A 24,116-nucleotide genomic window follows, 5' to 3' on the forward strand; every position below is an offset into this window, starting at 1 on the left:
TTCTGCAACATTTATTTACCCAGATCTGATCAGCTTATTAGGTAAGTACTAGCTTTGCAGTGCTCAGCTCAGGCTGCTCATTAGAAGCACCTGGGAAGCTTCAGCAACATCTGCTTCCCAAACACTCCCATCCTTATTACACTATTGTCTATGATTAAGGAGGAGGCTCCCAGATGACTCCAGAGTGTGGCCACGGTGGTGGTACTTGTCCATACTGGGGTTTGTATCCTCTTGTTCTGCCTACACAATTATTTTAGAATATTTTACAACTGTCCCTTCTAGTAATGGTATAAAGTCAGTTTATTCCAATTAATAATTTAAATTTTACTCATAAATTTGAGCTTCTTTATTTTAGTCATTATTTGGAGACTGACTTGATTTTGTTGTTATTTCTTGGACTTAATTTATCCATGAGATGTTTAGTGTTCCTGGTATAGAGTGGAAGCAAAGTAGCTTTCATAGACATATTTAATACTGAAATTGCCAGAAAATATGTGTGGGATTAGGTTAGAGGAGAGATTTGGTTTCATTGTATTAGAGAACTGATGGCAACCAAGAATTGTTTCCTCACATTATAGAGTAGATTCAGAACACAGGTAACCCCAGAAGATATTTGAAAATAGACAGTGTTTGGGAATAATCTATATTTTTTCCTGGTGGACCCTTCCTTAAAGGGAAAAGCTGCATAATCATGGACCTTGCCCAGATTTTGGAAATCCTACTCATAGAAGCTTTACCTTAGAAACTAATTTGTTGTTGCAAGCATTGGATTTGACTTGAAATCAACCCAGGGTAAACGTGAATGAGCACACCATTTATCATTTGCTTCATTTTTCCTCAATCCAAATGGTTTCTTTTCCTCTCCTCTCCTCTCCTCTCCTCTCCTCTCCTCTCCTCTCCTCTCCTCTCCTCTCCTCTCCTCTCCTCTCCTCTCCTCTCCTCCCCTCCCCTCCCCTCCCCTCCCCTCCCCTCCCCTCCCCTCCCCTCCCCTCCCCTCCCCTCCCCTCCCCTCCCCTCCCCTCCTCTCCCTTCTCCCTACCTCTCCCCTTCTCTCCTTCTCTCCCTCCCTCCCTTCATTCCTTTCTTTTCTTTCTTTCCTTTCTTTCTTCCAGGATTCAACAGGCACAACAACATTTTTAGGATTTACTGCTACAGGGTTTGTGGTGTTCCAGGGGAATAAGAGAATCCACTTGATAAAATGGTGAGTACTTCATTGGAGTACCATTTTTCTTAATTTGTTTTCCCCTCCCTTTGTTTTTTTTTTGGGGGGGTGCAATTTCAGGTGGAATGACTAGTGTCCATTTCTTTGCTAAGAAACCTCATCATAAAGGAACTTATCACCTATAAATGAAAGCCAACCTAGGTTGCCCTTAGTGGTTAATTGAATTTGTCAAAATGAGGAGTTGCCTTGGGAGATCTGGTCTCAGGCGACTCTGCCTTAAAGAGAAGGAATAAATGTTTCCTTACCAGGAGCTTCTGTTGATCTGATCAAAGGTGTGAATCTCAGGATGGGTCTGAGTGGAATAGAGGCATTAGTTTCTATCTCAGTATAATTTGTGTTCCTGAAACAGAATACCTGATGCTAGGTGATTATAAAGAAAAGAGGCTTATTTGGCTTATACTTCTGGTGGCTGAAAGGTCCAGATAGTATAGTACTGGTATCTGATGAGGGCTTCCTGGTTGCATTATAACACGGAAGAGACATAGAAGGGAATCAAGCATGTGCAAAGAGCATGTGTGTGAGAGGGAAAGCAAGAGAGAATGGGAAGGGGTCAGGTTCACTCTTTTTAACAACCTGCTCTCCAGCAAGACCTAACCCACTCTTGAATTCCGGCATCAATCCCTTCATAAGTGTGGTTATGATTCATTCAGTTCTCACTAGATTCCACCTCTTAAATGTCCCATCACTTTTTAATACCACCACACTTGGGACAAAGCTTTCAGCATATGGAACTTCCAGCACAGGAAACAGAGAAGTCCCTCAAAGCAACTCAGGACCCACTTTCTCTCATTTCTTTCCACTCTCCTCTTCTGTTGAATCCTTGGTGCAAACTCACTCTTTGTTATCCAGTGAACTTGCTTTTGGCAAAAGTAACAAGCATGTCTGTCTACTCAGAATGGCATACAAATAAGAGAACTGATTAGTGCAAAAAGCAAAAGCTGCAGAATTGGGCAAGTCCAAAATCCATAACTTAGTTGTTTAACAATACCATGAAGGATTTAGGTTTCCATTTTCTTCTCTGCTATTCTAGCTTGGTAGCTTTTGTTTCCAAGCTCATAAGATGCATAGGATGCTGGCCTTCATGTCTTCACACAGCAGAGCCTAGAGCCCAGAGGACTCTTTTTAAAATAAGAATAGCATTTTCAGAAGCCCTGTGAGAGACTTCCCTGTATATATAGTTGGACAGAACTGGATTCACATGTGCCTACTTAAACCAATCCTTGCTAGGAAAAATGGAAATTCCATGCCTTAGCTGGTCAAGTAAGTTAAGATCTCTTGCGTGCCCAGCAAGCTTGTCCTAGAAACCTTAGGTGGTGATGGGAGATGCCAGAAAAGACAACAGACAGAAGACCAAACATTGCATAAAGCTGGGGCCAGTTAGGCTGGGTGCTCAGATGGAGGCACACCAGCACCCCCCACCTCCAGTGAGTTTATTATATACAGTAGCAACGCAAGGCAGAGAGGCAATTCTTGGGGTGGGGACATGACATCGTAATCCTTGGGAACAGGAGGAACCTGTGACAGCTTCTTTCTGAACTAAACATTAAAGGAAAATATAGCTGTACTGCATCTTGCCCACTTCCGCAACTGAGGCTGTGCCAATTCAAGCATGCAATCTATTGGGCATAACTATGCTTGATTCCTTGTGCAGTTTGGGGCTGTGCCAAACTCAAACACGCAGCTTATTTGGTACACCCGTCGGCTCCCCACAAAGACTAGTCCTTTGCAGCTGGGAAGAGCATTGTCTGCATGAACAGGTGGCCTTGAGGAAGTCTAGTTTGTGTCAGTAAAGAAGTGAGAGGATGGAGTAGAAAGGCCAGCAGATACCTGCTGTGTTCAATTGAGGGGTTTTGCTAAAGTGAGGAAGGCTGAATATTATATGTGCATTGAAACGTTGAAAGGCTAAGTCTTGCTTATATCTGCATCTTGACTCACTTCTATTTCTGATGATCTCTGACAGTCTTGTCACCCCTGTGTCTTACTGGGTTATTAGATCACTAGCAAGACCCGAGGTCTGAACTGTTAGATATAAAGTTCTTGATGGGCCAATGAACATCCTCAGTCCTGGGGTGGAAATGTTCTCTTGCACTTACCTGAGTCTCTATATCCTGGCTCTGATAGCTTCGGGATTTCTTCCACCACCTTTTAACCAAATCCCTTCCCTTTCTTAGCACTCTCTTCTTAGGCACCTACTTTCATATATTTCATATAGTGAACTACATTTCATATCATATCACTAATTTGTGAACTATAAATGTAACATGGTAGTGTTTGCTTTTCCCCTCTGTACCTTCTCAGCACCTTATAAAGAAGTTGCTATGTTAATTATCATTGGTCCACTCCAGAATACCTCCCTAGGGATTCCTATTTACTTTTGAGAGCATGGGTAATTTGGGGTATTTCCCCCATCCTTTTCTAGGACTGCAAAAGGCTTGGGTTCCTAAAGGATGTTAGATCCTCAGGTTTCTGAATTGCTTGAGTCCCAGACCAGTTAGGTTAGAACTTGGTACACCTACAATGCAGATTAGTTTCTTTTTTATTGTTTATTCATATGTGTATACATTGTTTGGACCATCTCTCCCCACTGTTCCCTGCCCTCTCTCCTCCCTCTCTTATCCCCCTTTTGCTTCCAGGCAGAACCTGTTCTCCCCTCTTGTCCAATTTTGTTGAAAAGAAAACATAAGAGATAATAAGAAAGACATAGCATTTTTTGCTAGCTTGAGATAAGGATAGCTACACAAAGAGATTCCTAGCATTGCTTACATGCACAAGTGTATTGCAACCCGAATTGATTCATCTCTTCCTGACCTCTTCACTACTTCCTGGTCACCTTCCCATAGTGGCCTCTGCCAGTTTAAGATTACTTTATTCACTCAAACACTTTCAAGTTTTAAGTTTCCTTCCCAGAGTGGTTGTACTAGTCTACATTCCCACCAACAGTGTAAGAGGGTTCCTTTTTCCCCACATCCTCGCCAACACCTGTTGTTGGTGGTGTTGCTGATGATGGCTATTCTAACAGGGGTGAGGTGGAATCTTAGTGTGGTTTTAATTTGCATTTCCTTTATTGCTAGAGATGGTGAGAATTTTTTCATGTGTTTTCTGGCCATTTGAATTTCTTCTTTTGAGAAAGTTCTGTTTAGTTCACTTGCCCATTTCTTTATTGGTTCATTAGTTTTGGGAGAATTTAGTTTTTTAAGTTCCCTATATATTCTGGTTATCAGTCCTTTGTCTGATGTATAGTTAGCAAATATTTTCTCCCACTCTGTGGGTGTTCTCTTCAGTTTAGAGACCATTTCTTTTGATGAGCAGAAGCTTTTTAGCTTTATGAGGTCCCATTTATCTATGCTATCTCTTAGTTGCTGTGTACAGCCACTCTGGAAAAAAATTTGGAGGCTACTTAAAAAGCTAGACATCGATCTACCATTTGATCCAGTAATACCACTCTTGGGGATATACCCAAAAGACTGTGACACAGGTTACTCCAGAAGCACCTGCACACCCATGTTTATTGCGGCACTATTCACAATAGCCAAGTTACGGAAACAGCCAAGATGCCCCACCACTGACGAATGGATTAAGAAAATGTGGTATCTATACACAATGGAATTCTATGCAGCCATGAAGAAGAATGAAATGTTATCATTCGCTGGTAAATGGATGGAATTGGAGAACATCATTCTGAGTGCAGTTAGCCTGGCCCAAAAGACCAAAAATCGTATGTTCTCCCTCATATGTGGACATTAGATTAAGGGCAAACACAACAAGGGGATTGGACTATGAGCACATGATAAAAGCGAGAGCACATAAGGAAGGGGTGAGAATAGGTAAGACACCTAAAAAACTAGCTAGCATTTGTTGCCCTTAACGCAGAGAAACTAAAGCAGATACCTTAAAAGCAACTGAGGCCAATAGGAAAAGGGGAACAGGTACTAGAGAAAAGGTTAGATCAAAAAGAATTAACCTAGAAGGTAACACCCACGCACAGGAAATCAATGTGAGTCAATGCCCTGTATAGCTATCCTTATCTCAACCAGCAAAAACCCTTGTTCCTTCCTATTATTGCTTATACTTTCTCTACAACAAAATTAGAAATAAGGGCAAAATAGTTTCTGCTGGTTATTGCGGCGGGGAGAGGAAGGGTGGGGGCAGAGTGGGTGGTAAGGGAGGGGGTGGGGGCGGGGGGAGAAATGAACCAAGCCTTGTATGCACATATGAATAATAAAAGAAAAAGGAAAAAAAAAGTTTCCTTCCCTTTCCCTACTCCTCCTGTGCATGTTCTCCCCTTAGTGTGTGACCCATGTCCAATAATATTACTGCATTTGTTTTAGGTCTGTAATCCACAGTGCAGATTAATTTCACATCTCTCTATCTTCAGATCTTCTTTTCTATCTGGGTACCTTGAAGTGAGGAGATGGGCAATCTCTGAACCATTTGTTTTTGGTTTCTTGTGTATATCTTGCTGTTGTTCCTGGTTTGGTGCTGATATAGACAACACAATTCTTGGTTTTTTCTAAGGCATATGTATTTGTAACAGCCATATACATATTGCTAAAACACATTTTCTTCTCATGTTTATCCTATTTGTGCTTTTTAAAAATCTAGCTTTCTCACTTTTATAAATCCTCTACCTAAGGTAAAACAGATTAATGAGAACTCACTGTTCTTTTTTCCCCCAGGAAAAGCATAGAGGCATTTATAACTATCCTAGGAATTAGATCAAAGGAATAAAAATAGAATACTTATCAAGAAGGTGACCTCTGGTTTATACTTTAGCCAGGTTTTAATAGACTAGCTACTTAGGATAAAATCTAAACTCACGCTTTGACCACAGCTTATCATTCATCAAGTCATTCTTAAAATTTTGAACATTTCAATGTGTAATAAAACCAGCCTTTTGTAAAAAGGGAGATGAGGAATGAAAATTTTTCAATATGGTATATGTGCTTTTTGGAGATGGATGGAGAAGAAAGAAAAATCAGATATTTTGGAGACTTTTTTTTCATTAAGTGAATCTGAAATAGCATTCTTCGTATGTTGCAAAGTGAGCTGGCCAGTTAATGCTGGTTTGGTCATTAATGTACACAAACACTGTAGAATTCCTTGGAAAAAAAGGTAGCCTAACTATAAAAAGTGGGATAAGTAATTCTGAGCTGCTTAGGGATCCCCTCCTGGGAAGAAAATTGCTCTACAATTCCCTTGGGGCTTTTTCTAGCTCATTAGATCTTCAGCAATGATAAGATAATATCTTCTTTCACTGCAATCTGGTTGGCATTTATGAGTCAGCAAGATTCCAGGTTAGGTAGGGTACCTTGGTTAGCCACCACCTTTTTTCCCCTTTCTTACCCAGAGATTTTCTTTTCTTAGGCTAGATGTCTGCAAATTGAAGTTTGAAGGGAAGACATTTTATGTGATTGGCACCCAGAAGGAGGTCAGATACTGTTGTCCTAACTACCTGTTGCTGTGTGCATGTCTAAGTGTGTGCATGAGAGTGAGTCAAGAATAAAACATGCCTTTAGTATTGTAGCCCGCAAAGACCATGACTTTGAAGTGATGATAGTAAAAGCTGTGCACTGAAGACATATTAGAGGTAAACAAATAAGCACTAGTTTACACATTAGCGATGCTGACTAATGCTGGCTATACATCCCTATGTAAAAACAATACTGGGATAAAGTTGAGAATAAAAGGTGGACTCGGACTCTCCCTTCCTCCTTTATACTAAAATACAGATAGATGAAACAAATAAGAAATATGTACAAAGCTAGGTATCAACCAGTTGGAGTGTTACAACTAGAGTCTGTAAATTCCAAGAGTCTTAAAATAAAGGAATTACGATATGTAGGTTGTTGGTTCACCAGGGTATGCTGTTCAGAGAAGGCCATTAGCAAAATGTTGAGCCTCAGAGCTAGCTCCAACGTTCACAAATGTTCTTGATCCTAGATCTGAGTTCAAGTATTAATTATTCCAGGATGGCAATTAAGATGTTAGACTAATCCTAGTGTGATAGAGAGGTAGGTGTTTTCCTGCAATGTTAAGAAGGATTCTGAAGCTCTTTTCTTATCAGAAATAGGGATTAGGCCTGAGTACAGTAGTGCTTGCCTGCACATCTAGAACCTGGGGGGCTGAGGCAAGAAGATCTTGAGTTTAAGGCCAACCTGGACTACTTAGTGTGACATTGTCTTAATGGAAAAAAAAAAGAAAGAAAAATAAGGAGAAACAAAGCTTAAATAGATTACTGATGTCTGCAATGGATGAGTTATTGGAATACCATTTCAAAAATACTTTAAGGAACACAGTAATGTGTTAAGGTACTTCAAATATTTGTAGTAGGAGGCAGGACACAAGTAGGTAAATACCTGACAAAGCATGCACAGCATGAACTGTGTTTAACGTGCTCTGTCTTTTTTTTTTTTTATTAGAAAAAAGCAATGTTGGCATTCCATACTTCAACCCCAGCTGCCTGCAAACATCTTTGGAAGTGTGGGGTGGAGAATCAGGCCTTTTATAAGTAAGTGGCTTTTATTCACTTAATCTTAGGTTTTAAAAGAACATACATTCATTTCTTCTAATACAGATCTTTTTATTGTGTTTAAATGAATCATAAATTTGTTCACCATTCAGGGTGACTCCCAGCCATTGTTGACCTGACCAAGTCCTGAGCTTATTTTGATTCCTATTGAATCACTGTGTGCTGATTGTTTAAAAAAAATTATTATTTCCATAAAAAATGTCACAGAATCTATTTCTGGTTCTGTGCCCTATCCCCAGATGCAGACCTTTATTTGGGATGTAGTCAACAAATATGCCAGTCAGGGGAGTAGGGAACTGAGACAATGTGCTTGCTTGTTTGCTTGCTTGATGTATCTGTCTGTCTATCTATCTATCTATCCATCCATCATTTAGACAGGGTCTTGTTATGTAGCTTAGGCTGGCTTTGAACCTGTGGTCCTCCTGCTTCAGCCTTCTGAGTGCTGAGATTATAGATATGTGCACCACACCTTGTTGGGGTGCATTATTGAGCAGGTTCCTTACTGTGGGCTGCTGGGCTCAGCTCTGTTGAAGAACACTGGGAAAATGTATAAAAAGTTTCAAAGTTCTCCAGAGGTGGACTGTTTATCTGCCACCCTCTCATTCATTTTGGTGGAGGGGTTCTTTGGAGGGTAGAGTTAATACTCTCTGGCACTTTAGTTTACTCTGAGCATGGGACTTTTAGCAGACAGTCATGCATATTCATAGTAAGAAGTACATAGAATGGGACGCAAAGTTTTGCTAGTGGAATGCTGTCAGAGTCTAGGATCATGGTGAGTTGGGGCTGGATGGCACTTTAGATGGCATCCATAAAACTCCCAGCTTTCAAAAGAGGTTCACACCAAGGATGAGTCCATGGAGTTCTACCTTCTCCTCTAAGACCCTCTTGTTGACTGGGAGAGCAGTGCTGATGGATGCAGCCTGGAGCCTAGCCTGTCCTGCCGAAGTCAACAGCACCGTCACCCCTGAAACTCCCAGTCCAGGTGGCTTTTGATAAATTTCCTGTCCACTGAGCTTCTACCTTACTCATTAAACCCATCTCTTTCTTTTGACTTCTTAAGGGTTTAAGATGAATTCTGACAAAGAGAACATTACCACATATTGACACACAGACATATGTGCCTCCTTCTCTCTCCCTCTCTCTCTTTCTCTCTCTCTCTCTCGGGTTTGAACTCAGGGCCTTGAACTTGCTAGGCAGATGTTTTACCTCTTGACACATGTCCTCAGCTGGGGAAAGGGTGAAAAAAGAGGTTAAAGGAAGATTGTGAATATGATCAAAGTATTTCATGTACATGTATGAAAGTAGAACGAATCCTATTAAAATTGTTTAAAAGGGGCCTGGGGGAATACGAAACAGTACCAGAAGGGGTGAATTTGACCAAAGTATATTATATGCAAGTATGGAAATATCACAATGAAATCCCTTTGTATAATTAATACATGCTTATTTTTGAAAAAAGAAGAATCCCTTATCTCATTGTAAATGCTAAGTCTCTGAATCTTCTGGGCTTTTGTTGGTGAGGACCATCAGGAGGATGATGGCTTGGATAATGATTTTCAACCTGTTTTCAGTCACAGAATTCTTTTCTTTAAACTGAAATATAGACGAAACCCAATAATGTCAAGAAGTAAAAGTAGAGAAGCTATGGCTATAGCTACAGACAGAATTGGGATTAGAGACTGAGGACCCTTCACTCATTGTTCATGCATCTTCAGAAGCTTGGGTGACCAGTTATACCACTTACCTGGAATCTTCCAAGCTTAACACCAAAAGTCCCATGTTCCAAGAAACCCTTCAGTACTAGGTAAACCCTATTAGGACCATAATTAAAAATGCTTTAATGAAACAATTCATGAAATGCTACACATCTAGGACTGACAAGAAAAAGTGACCACTACCTGAGGCTACTTTGTGCTTCCTGCAGTGTTTGGAGACTGATAAAAAGGGATACTTGTTGGCCTCTAAAAAATCAACATGTCAGGCTGGGTATAAAGGTACAAGTCTGTAATCCCAGCCACTTGGGAGGTAGAGATTGGGAGGACTATGGTTAGAGGCTAGCCTGGGCAAAAAGTTAGCAAAATCCCCATGTTAACCAACAAGTTGGGCATGTGTGTGTGTATGCCTGTAATCCCAGACAAGTGGGAGACATAGGTAGGAGGATTACTGTCCAAGGTCTGCCCCAGGCTAACAAATGCAAGACCTTATCAGAAAAATAGCTACAGTAAAAAGGACTCAAATGGTAGAGCCCTGTCTAGCAAGCAAGAGGCAATTATAATAATAATATTATTATTATTATTATGTTGGTTTTTTTCTTGCTTCTTTCACTTAGTATAATTTTTTCAAGCTTTACTATGTTGTAGCTTTTGTCAATATTTCATTCTTTTCGATGTGAATAATATCCCATCATATGGATATACCACATTTTGTTTACCTACTCACTAGTTGACAGACATTTGAGTTCTCTCTTTTTTGCTATTATGAAGAATGCTACAATGGGCATCAATATACAAACTTTTGTGTGGGCAGTTTTCTTGGTCTTATACCTAGGAGCGGAGATCTTGAGCCATAGGATAACTATAACTATTTTAGAAACTGACTGTTCTTAGAGCCTAAACTTTTGATGAAACTGGTATCTGTCAAAAGACAGGTTATAAACATTTAATTAGTTATTTCAATGAGTATTTTCTCACAAGTGAAATAGTCAATAAATGAAGTCAAGAAATTAGCCATAAGCAAGATGATATCCATACCGTCTTTTATTATCATTTTCACATTTGATCTCTCTGAGGTTTGGAACTAGGTTCTGCTTTTCTGTGCATTTCCTGAAGATCTCAAGTATTGGAAACATATTTACTGGATTGAATTGATAATTTGTGCCTTCAGAAGATCTTTGTTTCATTGTTAGAGACCACCAGGGGAGTAAAAGAAAGATGATAGTAGGTGAGTCTGCTTGGGGGATCTAGGAGGGGAGACCCTTTCAGGTGGAGGAAGGACATCATGACCCGAATATGGGTTCAAGGCAGGGCAGTGAATGACATGTTTTGAGTAGGATGAGTGTCTGCACAAAGTTCGGGTACAAGGTAAATGAGGTGGAAAGGGAGGAGTTGAAGGCCTGGGAGATCTTGGGCCAGATGTGAGGGGCTCAAACATGGGAAAGAAGCAGCAGAAGTGTGATAGTTGTGGCTAGTCATTCTTCATCCCACAGAGGGAGCAGAAAAGGCCTCTCACAGACACCTCAGGGAGACCTACTGGGAACAACTTTCACACAGCCTTGAAGATATGTTAGTGAAACCGTAGAGTCCTTATCAAAGAAAAACTTAGAGACATTAGTTCATTATTTTTCACACATGTTGTTCTATCATGTATGAGGAAGTCAGTTGGTAGATGGAGTCAAATAAAGGCAGCAAAGACAGAATTGAAATGGGGGTGATTGTGGAGTGGCTCAAGTGGTAGAGAACCTGCCTAGTAAGCATGAGGCCCTGAGTTCAAGCCCCAGTAACTGCAAAGAAAAAATAATTGAAAAATGGAGAGAGGAAAAGACTATAATCATGTTGCATGATTTAGGGTAAGTGGATTAGCTAGGGAGTCAGTCTGATAATTCTGTCATTAATGAGGTTGATTATGCAACCAAATAAACCCCTTCCAGTCATCTGTGGTTGCTTCACAAGAGCCAGAGAGTTAGCTGTCAGCACATATGACAGACTATATATGCTTGACTAAGTCCTTGAACTAAAGGCTCTGGTTTTGTTAGATCATGCTGCTCAGGCTTTCTCATTTGGAATTCTCCTCTCTAGTATTTGTACCAATCTGAGATTTGCCAGAACCTTTTGCTCTTCTTCCATTATCACATAATTATTCTTGGTCCTTTGGAAGAAGGAAAGATTTTGTTCATTCTGACCCAGCCATGTGAATCAGTCACTTTCATGCTTTTCTTCTCATCTATAGAATGGAGGGCCTGGAATTTACCTGTTCCTTTTCATGCTATCCCTGTGGTTTAGCATAATGAACATGGGTTTTGGAAGTCAACAGGCTGGGGTTTGAGTCTTAATTCTGTTACTGGCCAGCAGTTTGGTATGGGAAAAAGCCCTTCAACTCTGAGCCTCATCTTTATTTTCCATCTGTCAAATGCTGTGGCACTAACCTGCCTTATAGTGTTCAATTCTGTCAGGTATGATAACCAGTGGTAAATGGCAGCAGTTGCTAGAACTATTATTATAGCCCCTCTGAAAATGATGAAAAGGTTTTTGAGCACTAGTGGAATGCAGAGTCCAGTGCCCTTGATTCTATGGGACTCTGACTGCTCACCTCAGGATGGGAAGCTGGTTCCCCTGCTGTTCCAGTGCTTTCCCAGGAGGAGGAGGCCCTGTTCCACGTCCAGCTCTGTCTGACAGCACAGCTGGCCCTGGTTTCAGCTGGCAGATCAAGGCCCTGATTTTATTTCCATATCCACGTCACCTGTCATGGGAATAGGGAGGCCCAGTGGTCACTCCAATGAATTCCTCAGGGTGTGCTTTTAAGACATGAATGTGCTACTGGTTGTCAGCTGGTCCTGGGCCAGGAAACTGGTTTGAAAGCCCTGGCTCTGAGATTTGCTGCATGGGAACAGACACTAGAAGCAGCAACCCTGATTTGTCCATCTACTCCAGACCCCAGGGGATTCCCAACACAGACTTAATTACCATTTAAGGGCTTACTTTATATTATGTGTGTTGTAGGTGTCACCAGCTTTGGGACACTGGAGTTTCCCTTTGTTGGGTACTGGTTCACTGGTTGCACCAAAGGATTTAGTGGCTTACTGGTGTTTTCATCCTAAAACTCTGTCTCACATCTGTTTTGTGCTTTGCATTGTGCTGGGCATTTAGGGATATAGTGGAGGCTCAATGACATTCCCTGTCCTCATCTAGTATGGAATTGCATGCAGGTGATAAAGGCAGTTGCTAATAAATTTCTCATTTGGAATTTGGTGTGCTAGAGAGTGATAATATAAAAAAGAACCCAGACTAACTCCCAGCACTGATGCCTCTCACTTTAATGGGCACACAACTTGCCTGGAGATCTTGTTAAAAATGGAGGTTGTGATTCAGTAGGTCTGGAGTTGGCATGAGATTCCACTTTTCTAATAAATTCTCAAGTGATGCTATGAGGCAGGTCTGTGGACTACACTTTGAAGTAATAAGACCCTCAATCCTGACTGCATACCAGAATCACCAGAGGGAGATTTTAAAAAACATCAGTACCATGGGTTCTTGATCCTATCCCAAATCCAATTAAATCAGAACCTGAGTTCTCACCAAGATTTGCATATGAATGTTTATGGCAGCATGATTCATTAAAAAAGCAGAAACAACCTAAATGTCTGAATGTCCAAATCAAAGGAGAAACATGATCAGGGATTTTCTGCTTTAGCTCAAGCCATAAAATGCTGTGTTACTGACAGCTGGAGGCAGGGCCAGGACCCCTGTTGTGGAAGGGATCAGAGCAGTGGAGGAAGGAGGAATGGAATATTATTCAGCCACAAAATACTAATAATACTGCAACATGGATGAACCTTAAAATATGCGAAGTGTAGTGTTTTCACGTACATTTTGCAAAATGTCACATATCATGATTCAATTGATATAAATTGTCCAGAACAGGCAAATACATAGAGACAGAGAAGGTAGATTAGTGGTTCCTTAGGACTGAGGGTATAGGATAAGAGGAGGAGAATAGGAGTGACTACTTGTGAGCAGAGGGGTTTCTTTGGGGGGGGGATGAAAATATTTTACTGTTAACATTGGTGATTGACATTTTGATCATTTTTAACTTTGTGAATTATACTAAAAACTACCAAAGTATACACTCTGAAAGGGTGAACTTTTTATCATGAAGATTGTATCTCAATGTATCTGTTATTTTAAGAAATTCACATTTGGATGAAGACTTTCTCAGGTGGTGCTAATGTGCACTCATAGGGTGAAAACATCACTCTCACCCAGCGATTCACTAAGTGAGGTCCCTAGTCCAACATAAGCACTCTCCAGGATTTGTTGGAAATGTAGACTCTGGGTCTGGGCTTTACACCATTCTCTGAGCTCTACCCAAGATTTACAGAAATCAGAAATTTGTGTTTTAAAAAGCCTCCTGTATGACTGGTGTTCATTACAGTTTCAGAGCCTGTATGGCTTAAGTATTTTAAAAATTAAACTACAGAAATCAGACAGACTTGGGATTTCAGCCTAGATCCTCAGCTTCTATCATGTGACTCTGGATAATTTATTTCATTTCTCAGTGCCTCAGGTTCCTTATGGAAAAATCTCCTTCTGGGAGAGAGCTGTGGGGATAAAATGAATTAGTGTATTAAATATGCTTTGAATAGTGCATTACCCATAATAAAAGCTCAATAATAATAACAAATGCTGCTAGTATTACTTCAGAAGCCTCAAAATACAATGAGATTATGTTGTTAATTGCAGAGGTGGTTTGGGAGCACTATTAAATATCCTCCTACCCAGCACCCAACCTGACCTCCATTCCCAGCCTCTGGTGTAGCAGGTGTCAAAGGAGAAATTGAGGCTGGAGTGAGGGCATTCTGCTCTGCAGAGACTATCTGGGTTTCCCTGTTAGGTCAGATGCTTGAACACAGCCATACTGCTGGGTTGGAATGCTGATGGGGAGTTGGAGGTGGAGTTGGGAGAGGGCAGGCAGGAGACAAGGCAGAGGCTAGAGGAGAGTGAGTTGCTAATCTAACCAGGGTGATTAGATTATTGCATTGCATTAAGTGGAAAGAAATTCTTCCCCTTACTTGCTGTTGATGGGAGAGTCTGGTAAGCTGAGCACCTGGAACATGCCAGGTAGAGTTAGAGCTACTTATCTGTTTTCAGAGTGCTTAACATGGTTCCATGGAACTTCATGATTTGGAGGATTGGCTATGGTAGCTCAATAGCAAGAGGACAATGGAGAGGTTTAGACAGTGATATTAAGGAAGGAGGAGGAAATGAAGGCAGATGGAGGAAGGAAGAGAGGGGAACTATTACATAAGGAGCAGGCTAGTGCCTTTCAAATCAAACACTGGTTACTTTTAAATCATTTAATCTTGTGTGCCTTTTCTCTGAGCACTATGAGGTAGGTGTTTTAACACTCTCCTCCTTTGAAAAATACACAGAGAAACCAAGGCTCAGGAAAGCTACATGATATGATCAAGGTCATAGAACTACAGGCAGGTGGTAATCTGTGCCACTGGTCTTTGAGGGAAAATGTCTCTCAGGTCATCTGAGGAAAATTTAAAAATGCAAAGGTTCTCAAATGCAAGTGGACTGCCTTGGAGTCATCTTGGGGTGTTTGATTAAAATGCAACCCCCTCTCCACACCTATTGAATTGCAATCTTGAATGATCAACCTGAGATCACGTTTTTAAATCATTTTACTTTTTATTTTTATTGAGACATAGTGTTTGTACATCTTTATGGGTACAGTATAATAATTTGATAGATGTATAGAATGTATAATGATCAAATCAGAAAAATAAGCACTTCCATCTCCTCAAAAATTACTCATTTATTGGGGACCTTCATACTCTTCTAGTTATTTTGAAATATCTCATAAGATTGTTATAATTAATAGTTACTCTGCTGTGCTATAATGAACCATAACTTATTCTTCCCCACCATCCTCAGTTTTGGTGCGCCTTATCTATTTGACTTCTTTTTAAAATTTATTTTTAATTATAATCTTAACACATATTAATTGCACAAACTATGGGAAGAATGTGTTTTTTATATCAGTAAAAATTGCATTTATATTCACACATGCATCAGGGTTTAATTAGAAGGCTTGCCACTTGAAAGGATTGGTAAGGATGTAGCCAGCTAGCACTCACATTCATTGCTGAAGATATGCAAAACATTAGAGACATAGAAGCAAACAGTTTGATAAATATTCCTTACTGTGAAAACCAGCAATTCCACTTTTAAGAATACAACCAATATAAACAAAACAGGTGCTTGCAGGCAATTCTTGTAGGCAAAGAATAACTGCAATCTGGAACAACCAGTATTGACTAACTGATGAATGATAAAAGAGAACCTGTGATTTTAGAACCTCCTGCAAGTGTATCTAATGCTACACTTGATCTGAAACTGGTACATTGGATTTGTGTAACTCAACTGGCCACCATTCTCTTTCCCATACCCATTTCCCTTCCTCCTCTGGTCTTTGTTTTCCAGTTCCCATTGGGTGTGTGTTGTTTGAATTATTAGATTAAACTCCCCTGTTAAAATTCTATCAAAGATCTCAGGAGTCCACCTGAATATTTGGGACAGCATGGACTTGGTGGTAATGCTGTTGGCACATCAAATGACACAAACAATCATTCAGGGGAATCAGCTACCAGGAAGAAGCAAACACCTTTTTCTTTCCTTTTGTCCTGAACAGAAAATGGTTGGCTTTTTCTGTAAAATGTATCTTTTTGCCTGTTTTTCTTGGGTTACTTTAGAATTTTCTGTGGAGACAGTCCAGCACTGAGCCCTCCCACCAAGAGGCCAGCTGGAGTTTGAGGAGAGATTCACAGCCTCCTTATGAGACCTAGAAGCTGAGGCTGACCCAGTAGAAAGGGAGCTACCACCTCTCCCTTTTATGTCACCTCAGGCTGTTCACCGGGTGCACATGGTGCATGAGGAAGGTGCTTCTTTGTGAAAGATTATTACTATGGCTTTCTGTGTTCTCTAGATAAAGTCAAGTCCTTAACAAAGAGTACTTAAGGGCAGGTCCTGCAAAATGAGACTCTGGCTGTCTCTCCAGGTTTGACTTTTTCCACTCCGTACATCTGTTCATTCCAGTAACAACAACAATCACTTTCTAGTTCTGGAAATCCTCAGGCTGAAGGCTTTTGTGGTTGTTGGCCCTTCTGCTGGTCACACCTACCACCATCCCAGGTCATTATTTATTCATCCCTGAATCTCAGCTCAAATGTCCTTTCCACAGGCACCTTCCCCAGCAACCAGACTAGACCAGCCCTACTCTCCTATGCCCTCATTGCACCTTTTCCTATCTTGCAATCCCCACCATTTGTCATTTACATGTATTTGCATGGTTACTAGATTTACATTCACCTCTCCTCTAAGGCTTGCATGCGATGAGTGCAGAGACCTGTGTCTTCCTGGGCTATGTTTGGTGTGCAGGGCAGGGCTCATCTCCTAAACCAATAGATTGAGCTTCAGGTGGCTCAGGATTGGGGATCATTGCCTACCCTGAAACTTCTACCTGGATTTCTAGATCTGTTGTATGTGTTTGCTTAGAATCCTACAGAGCATATTGGTTTTATTTGTGTGCCATTTAAAGATTTTGCAATTATCAGTATTTTCAATGATTCTAAACTCTGGCAGACCTGTTCTAACTTTTTAAATTTAATTGCATAAAGCTTAAAGTGACTGCTGTAGAGATATCTTTGGTTGTCATAATAATTAGGGCCCCATCTTCAGCCTTGGGTCAGCTCATATTCTCCATACATTTCAGTGCTGTTTTGTTCTTATTTATGAGGATGGTCAAAGGTGCTGAATCATGGCTTGGCTGGCCTTCTTGTTCCTTGTGTATCTGAATCATCTACCAGTGTGGATTATTTTAAAGGGCACTAGGTCATGGTGACACAGAAGCTAGGACCATGAAATGATGATTCAGCCCTTGTTCTCTTGCTTGGGAAATAATAGAGTTTTCTGTAACACAGTAAGTTACCTGTGTGGCTAAAAAGGTGTTTCACATTGCCACAGGAATATTTACACAAGCATAGCCAGCAGAGAACCCCCAACCCCAGTGAACTTGACAGTGCCACATCACAAAATTCTGTTCTCTGTATCTCTCAAAGAAAAATTGGGTAAGAATTCCACTTAATTATCAACATTGCCCAGTCCTCTTGGTAGGCTATGACGCAATAACAGAGTATAAATCTGAATGTGTGGCTCATGACCTGTTTTCACAAAGGAAAGCAGGTTGCATTAGATGATACCAGTGATGGCATCAGATTGGAATACACATAAAGTAGTAGTTATTCCTTTATGAAATTTCTATGGTTCTTGTGTGTTCATGCTGAATCACCATGTAAAATGTATTCTTTGTTGTAGTCAAAAGATCTGATTACCAGGCTGGAGGTATGGCTCAAGTGGTACAGTGCTTGCCTAGCAAGCATAAGGCCCTGAGTTCAAACCCCACTGCTGCCAAAAATACCTGATTACCACAGTTCTACAGCTAGTTGGAGTTTCCAATGTCACTGACACCAGTTTGCTTTTTCTTAAAGGTATGCAAAATCCAGTCAGATCAAGACTGTGTCAAGCAGCAAGATATTTTTTAAAGGAAGTAGATTTCGATATAGGTGGGTACAGATGGTTCCATTGTGGTGATGGGGTTGGGGAAAGGGGCAGTCATTTACATTTGAATGTTTTGCTTATAAGTCAATTTGAGTTTATACCCCTGAGTTGTCTTCCATTTCCACTCCATTGAGCTCTCCATAGGAACTTCCCCTTGTGGAAGAAGGGAAGGGGTGGATTTGTAGATAGGGCTCAGATCATTGTGAAGTTAAAAAGAAAAGATGTGTGTATACCCTCCCCTTCTCTTCTGAGTGTCTCTGTACATACATTGTTTCTGTCTTTTATAGTGGTAAAGTTGCCAAAGAGGTGGTGGAAGAAAGCTCCAAAATCCAGAGGGAGCCTCCTGAGGTGCACCGGTGAGTGGTGGTCCTATCTGGCTCAGGTTATTTCTGCAATGGACAGAGGGATTTAAAAGGTGGCTTTTGCTTGGGCTGTAGTGTAGTTCCTACTTCAGTTTGATCCCTAGGATTACAAAAAATTTAAAAACCTTCCTTTCGAAATTCTTTGTAACATTCCTATGTATAGTGACATACAGCATTAAATAAGGACAGTTACTTTCCTAGAAATCACCTTCATGCAGATTTGGCATGGCTGTGGCATAAGTGCAACTGGGCTCGCTTTTGAGTCACTTATTCTGGGGACAGTCACTGATTAGGTCTGGAGTGTCAAGTAAACAAGTAGTGTGTGTGCCATCTCCTGGCCAAGTTCCAAAGTCCTTGCCCTCTTCGAACTGTACCCTGTTCCCATCTCACTTATTAGACATGACCAATTCCCATTGGTCTGAATCCTTAGTCATTTCACATGAGGGAAGAGGCTCACCTGTTAGTCCCTTTATTCCCACGGACCTCCCAGTCATTATTGATTCAAGGGTATACATCTTCATTAAGATAACAATCTATGGTAATTCTTAGGAACTAATATTCTCTTGGGTAGGCTGTACTTCACATCACCACAATTTACATATGGAGTATCCTAAACCTCAAACATCTGACATATCTTAGGGTTGAATATTCTTGCTATGGTGCCTTCCCCCTTTAAGGCAAAATCATCATAAGCTAAATCCCTTAGGGAATTCCCACGTACTGGTTAGCACCTATCCTTCCTTCTCCATCTTGGAACCCAGAGATGTTTCATTTATGCCAAGATTTGTCAGTCTCCTCCATTTCCTGGGTGAGTTGGGTGCCATGTCTCTTTGTCCTGCTGGGTTGTGGACAGGAGGAGGCTGTGGTTCCACAGGAATAAAGTCTGAAAAGACTATCAGCCTGATGATCACATCTGCATAGCATCTGGATAGCACTTCTCTTCCAAAGAGAGAAGCAGAATTACAGTCTACAGGAGAGCTTATGCATATGCATATAAATTATGGTTCATTCCTGCTTTGGGGTGGCTCAGTTGAGAGCTGTCACATGCAGTTCTGCAAAACTAGTCTTTCCTGCAGGAGAAAATTGCAGGGCTAGGGAAGCTGGAGCACCTTGGATGAGGGCACCTCAAGGCAACACCTGAATGCCTGACAGTCTGCCCATCAATGAGAGGACTTTTCAGGCCTCTCTCTTGCTCTGCATTGTTCATTCAGCACAGCAGAAAAGAAGAAGAGGAAATACAAAGCACACTGTTTCAATTTTTTCAGATACTTTGGGTTGGAAATAACCTCTGGGATCACTTAGTTTGTTGCTTCTACTTTATTGACAGGAAATTGAATCTAAGATTCGTTAAGTGATTTAGCCAAGGACCTAAGCTTCAATGTTCTGCTTCTGAGTCTGGAGCTCTTTTTCTTTGTTTCACTTGCCACTCTGAAACCTCTGATATTCTCTTAGAAATTGGTAGTAGAGGCATGACTACCCCAAGTGGTTCAGCTTAGATTTTCTTCCAGCTTGAAGCTTGAGTATTGACTTTAAAAAATGAAAGAAAGAAAAAGGATAAGGTACTCATGGTGTGTGTGTGTGTGTGTGTGTGTGTGTGTGTGTGTGTGTGTGTGTGTGTGGAGGGGGGGTTTCTGATGGTAAAACACAAAGTAAGAAACATGTTAAACAATATTCTTTCAGAGAGACATATTCCAAAAATACCAGGCTTTCCAAGAGTCTTGTAGTTAGCATCTATTGGTGGTTAATGAGATCAGAAAAGAATTTTTTAAAAATGCTTCTCTTGTAAATTAAGATTTGCATAATTTCAGAAAATCAAGGCTTGCTAGCTCAACATTTCTCAAACCTTTACTCGCCAGAGGATCACCGGGAACACTGTTGCAATCAGATTCTGATTCAGGAAGCCGAGTGCTGTTTGAGAGTGCATTTCTAACAAGCTGTCAGGTGATGGTCATGTGCCTGGTCCATGAACCACATTTGACTAGCCAGGCAACTCAGATGGTGCAGAGGTAAAAAAGAGTAGTTTGCCTAGAGAGAAAACTTTTCTTGGTATGAACTGAACCACCAAATAAGGAAGGGAAATGGAGATGTGTTGAAGCATGAAACAATTCATAGTTTCCTTTTTTTGGAATCTTGTAAAATTCCCCAAACATGGGTCTAGAGGCTGTTGAAACTTAGTTTTCTCTTCCACCACCCCTTTTCATGTGTACATGGAAAACTGTAGTTTACATCTTCAGGTCATCTCACTGATCTGCAGTTATTTGTAGCAGGCCTCAAATCCCTGACAGATCAGGAAGAAACTAGTTAATGTAATGACACAAAGCAAGCTCTGGGAGGCCAGAGTTCTGTATGATTCTAACGAATCATAGAGGTCAATCTGTATTTGTTAAATGAACTCATGAAGGAGGAGTGTGGGATGACAGTAGCACCTCTGTCATTTTCTTAGATCTGAGATCTGTCAAAATGATGTATGAGGACCTTGACCTCTCCAGAGCCAGTGTTATGGTCAGAGTAGTAGCAATGTTGTTGCAGAAATCTCAAGTTGAGTTATGGGACACTGAGGCAATTTAGCAGGAACCAACATTTTATTGTGTCAGCAGAGACCCAGTGGACTTGTGTCCAACAGCTGAGCCCCGAGAACAAAGAGGTCTTATCTTATATACCCTTGCAGTAGGTTACAGAAGCAAAAAGCAAAGCTCAACCCATTTGTGGCTACATGTGACTTCATTGACTATTTCATTTTCCCAGTGCTATGTGACCTCCTTCATGTTTTAATTTTTTAAGTTTTATCTCTCTGCTTTGCTGTCCCTTCCCCCTGCCTCATTATCAGAACATAGCCTGTTTGTTTCTTTTCTGGCCCTCCTCCCTGCTACATCATTCCATTACATGTGTGGCTGTTTTTTTTTTTTTTAATAGTGGCCTCTATAATGGTCCTAAAAGACTGCAATACCAGGGGAACCAGGCAGGGTAATATTAAACGTGTTTCCAGGATAAGGCCTATTGCGCCTATCAGGGTTTTGAAACTGCCTAAGGCAGAGAACCATCATCAAAGCAGGTAATTTGGGAGTCCATCTTCCCCAAGTTTGGACAGGGACATGGGCAAGCTTTTTTATTTTATCTGTGATTTTTTTATAACCTTTTTTTTAATCATTAATGTGTAAGCAGCAGTTGTTTAAGTTAAATTTTTTACAAATTCCTCCCTCAGAAGCAAGCAAATAGTCTAAAGCCAAATGGTTTTGATAAATGGCATTGTGCATCTTAGCGCTTTGTTTTGCCAGCAAATTGAGAGCTCTTGTAGTTTTATTAGTCACAATTTTAACAATAGCCTGCAGCCTGATGATGTGGTTGAGCAAATATATAGCGGTGCAATAGCCCCAAGACCCGTCTTTGGCCCAAGTGGCAGGACCATAGTACTGGATGATTCGCTCACGAGGCCATTTATCATGTTTTTAATTGTCAATTTTTAAGGCACCCCATTTTGTCTATTTAATCTTTTTTTTATATATGGAGACTCCCAGTTTTTTTTTTAACCTTGTCTGAGAGGAAGCAAGAAAGAGGATGGTCTGATTGAGCCTAGCATGTAAAACCCAAACTACCTGCTAGGTAGCACTATATAAGCTTGCTTTCCACATGTCCAATACAGCCCTCTGGGTGATTGCCAATCTATGTTTGTGGTAAGGTTGTCCCAAGCTTTCCTGAAATTAAAGAAGCTGGCCAGTGTGTGGGGCTGAGGTTCTGTATGGTTAGGTGTCCCCCATCATTGGGTCTCTTGGGCAGTGTAATTCCCAATGATGGAAGTCTTTAGGAGCCAGATGCCTTTCCTGTGTTTTGGGAAAGCAGTCTTATTAAAAGGTTCCTGTGGGTCCAGGTCCCTTCCTTACCAAGGCCAATGGCATCCCATGTTGGTCCCCCCACAAACATAGCATGAAGTGACATTCAGTGTCTGAGCTATAGATTCAGCCAGTGAGAGGAACAAGTTTTTGGCCTTGGTAGACATAGAAAATTTACTCCTTATCCCCTCATAAAAAGAGTGAAAAACTTGGTATGAGGAACTGTCATGGGTATCAGTTACTAATTTGAGGTGCATCAGAGTCCAGGATCAAAGCCCTTTTTGTTTATCTTTATGCCAATTACATGTCCCCATGTCCAATCAGTGGCTTAAGTATAGTAAAATTTATAGGATTACAGATATCAGGAGTGCAGTTTGGGGGAGTTGTCCCCTTGTGAAGGAGGGCTGCATGTTTTGTCCTTTCCCATGTGGTCCATGAAACACAGCTCCAGTAAGGGTAATAATAAGAACCTACATCATCACACGGCCAAGAGTTGTCTCTCCTGTACATATACTTTTTATTTGACATATAGGCTTTTTCCCAAGCTAGACCCTATAACCACAGCCTATACCTTCATACCCACCTTGGTCTATGGCCACACATGCATCAAAGAACATAGATGCTGGTTTATCAGGGCTAAACATCTGGGTGTGGCTGACAAGGGACTCAGGATTGCTGATGCTCCTGATCTCTAACCATTGCTCCTGAGGGTGGTGGGTGGGGTTGAAGCAGATATGGTGATTACCATGGAAGCACAGGTGGCATGGTTGTGAGTGTATGACCCGATGACAGTGCCTGCACAAGAATAGTAAATATGGAAAAGCAAAGTCCTAGTGACAACATTTCCTACCCAAGTAGTATGCATACATAGGTCACAGGATGAGGGCTCTTGGGACCATGAAGGGAGACCATATCAGAAACAATAAACAGTAATTATGCATCCTGCCCAAAAAAGGTAGAAGAGAGCTAATAAATCCAATCAGCAGGGGCAGTTTTTGCCAAACTTATGGCAAAGACGGGTGAGAACTACAGCAGCAGATACAGACAAGGAGTGACAATGCCTTGCAGTGAAATCACTGGTGTGGAAAACAGTCTTTTTGTCCCGTTGGAGAGTTGACTCCTCAAGATTCAGCCATGCATAGATTAGTCAGTTTCCTGGGGTGACTAGACCAGGGCTGTCTTCATGCCATTCTTGGTCCCCTGTTGTTTCCTGGGAAGTGAAGACCTGCTGAAGGAGGGCTTTCAGATCCCAGAGTGTGATCCTACATGGTGAAACCAGATTAGGGATGCACTCCCATTCGAGAGAAGCTGGCTTGACTCAACTGTGGTGGATCCAAGGAGCAATCTCTGCTACTTTAACTGTAGTGGGGATAGACAAGACAATAGCAAAAGGCCCTTCTAATGGGGTTTTCATGGCTGGACATTTTATTCTTTTATCCAGACAGTATCTTTTTTTTTTAACTGAGTAGAATTACCATGGCAACAATATATTATCAGTATATATGTCCAAGAAAACACGTTGTTTTAAAAAAAAGTTAAAACCACCATCTTTAAGCATTAAAGGACATGTTTAGAGCCAGTATAAATAGTTACTTTGTCTCTATTTAAAGTGGAAGACCCTGTCTAAAAATAGGAGTTTGTGTCTGGAAAGGCTTTAATGCCAGATAGCCACACATATGTAATAACCATTTCCTTAACCCTCTCGGCCTTGGTTATTTTTGAGAGGTCTGGCACCAGTGACTCTATTTGAACTTGGATGGCATTCCCCCCTTGTTTCCAAACTGTTTATTTCTGAGCAGTCTCTTTCAAAGATTTGTCTCCCATCCAAATACTAATCAG

General features: G+C 41.0%; 1 protein-coding gene across 14 annotated transcripts in view; it reads left to right on the plus strand.

Annotated features, from left to right (window-relative positions):
• Positions 1–24,116, plus strand: part of Frmd3 (FERM domain containing 3) — a 313,407-nt gene that overhangs the window by 231,386 nt on the left and 57,905 nt on the right. For 12 of the 14 annotated variants that reach the window (XM_074052314.1, XM_020168296.2, XM_074052303.1 and 9 more), the window contains 5 exons: positions 1,113–1,201; positions 6,587–6,650; positions 7,642–7,730; positions 18,019–18,093; positions 18,376–18,444. In XM_074052314.1, the coding sequence (XP_073908415.1) occupies positions 1,113–1,201; positions 6,587–6,650; positions 7,642–7,730; positions 18,019–18,093; positions 18,376–18,444 (386 nt within the window). The remainder of the gene's footprint in view (positions 1–1,112; positions 1,202–6,586; positions 6,651–7,641; positions 7,731–18,018; positions 18,094–18,375; positions 18,445–24,116) is intronic. The other 2 variants (XM_074052309.1, XM_074052308.1) reach the window with 2 other exon arrangements.

This window comes from Castor canadensis, chromosome 13 (genome assembly GCF_047511655.1).
Source record: "Castor canadensis chromosome 13, mCasCan1.hap1v2, whole genome shotgun sequence".
NCBI lineage: Eukaryota > Metazoa > Chordata > Mammalia > Rodentia > Castoridae > Castor > Castor canadensis.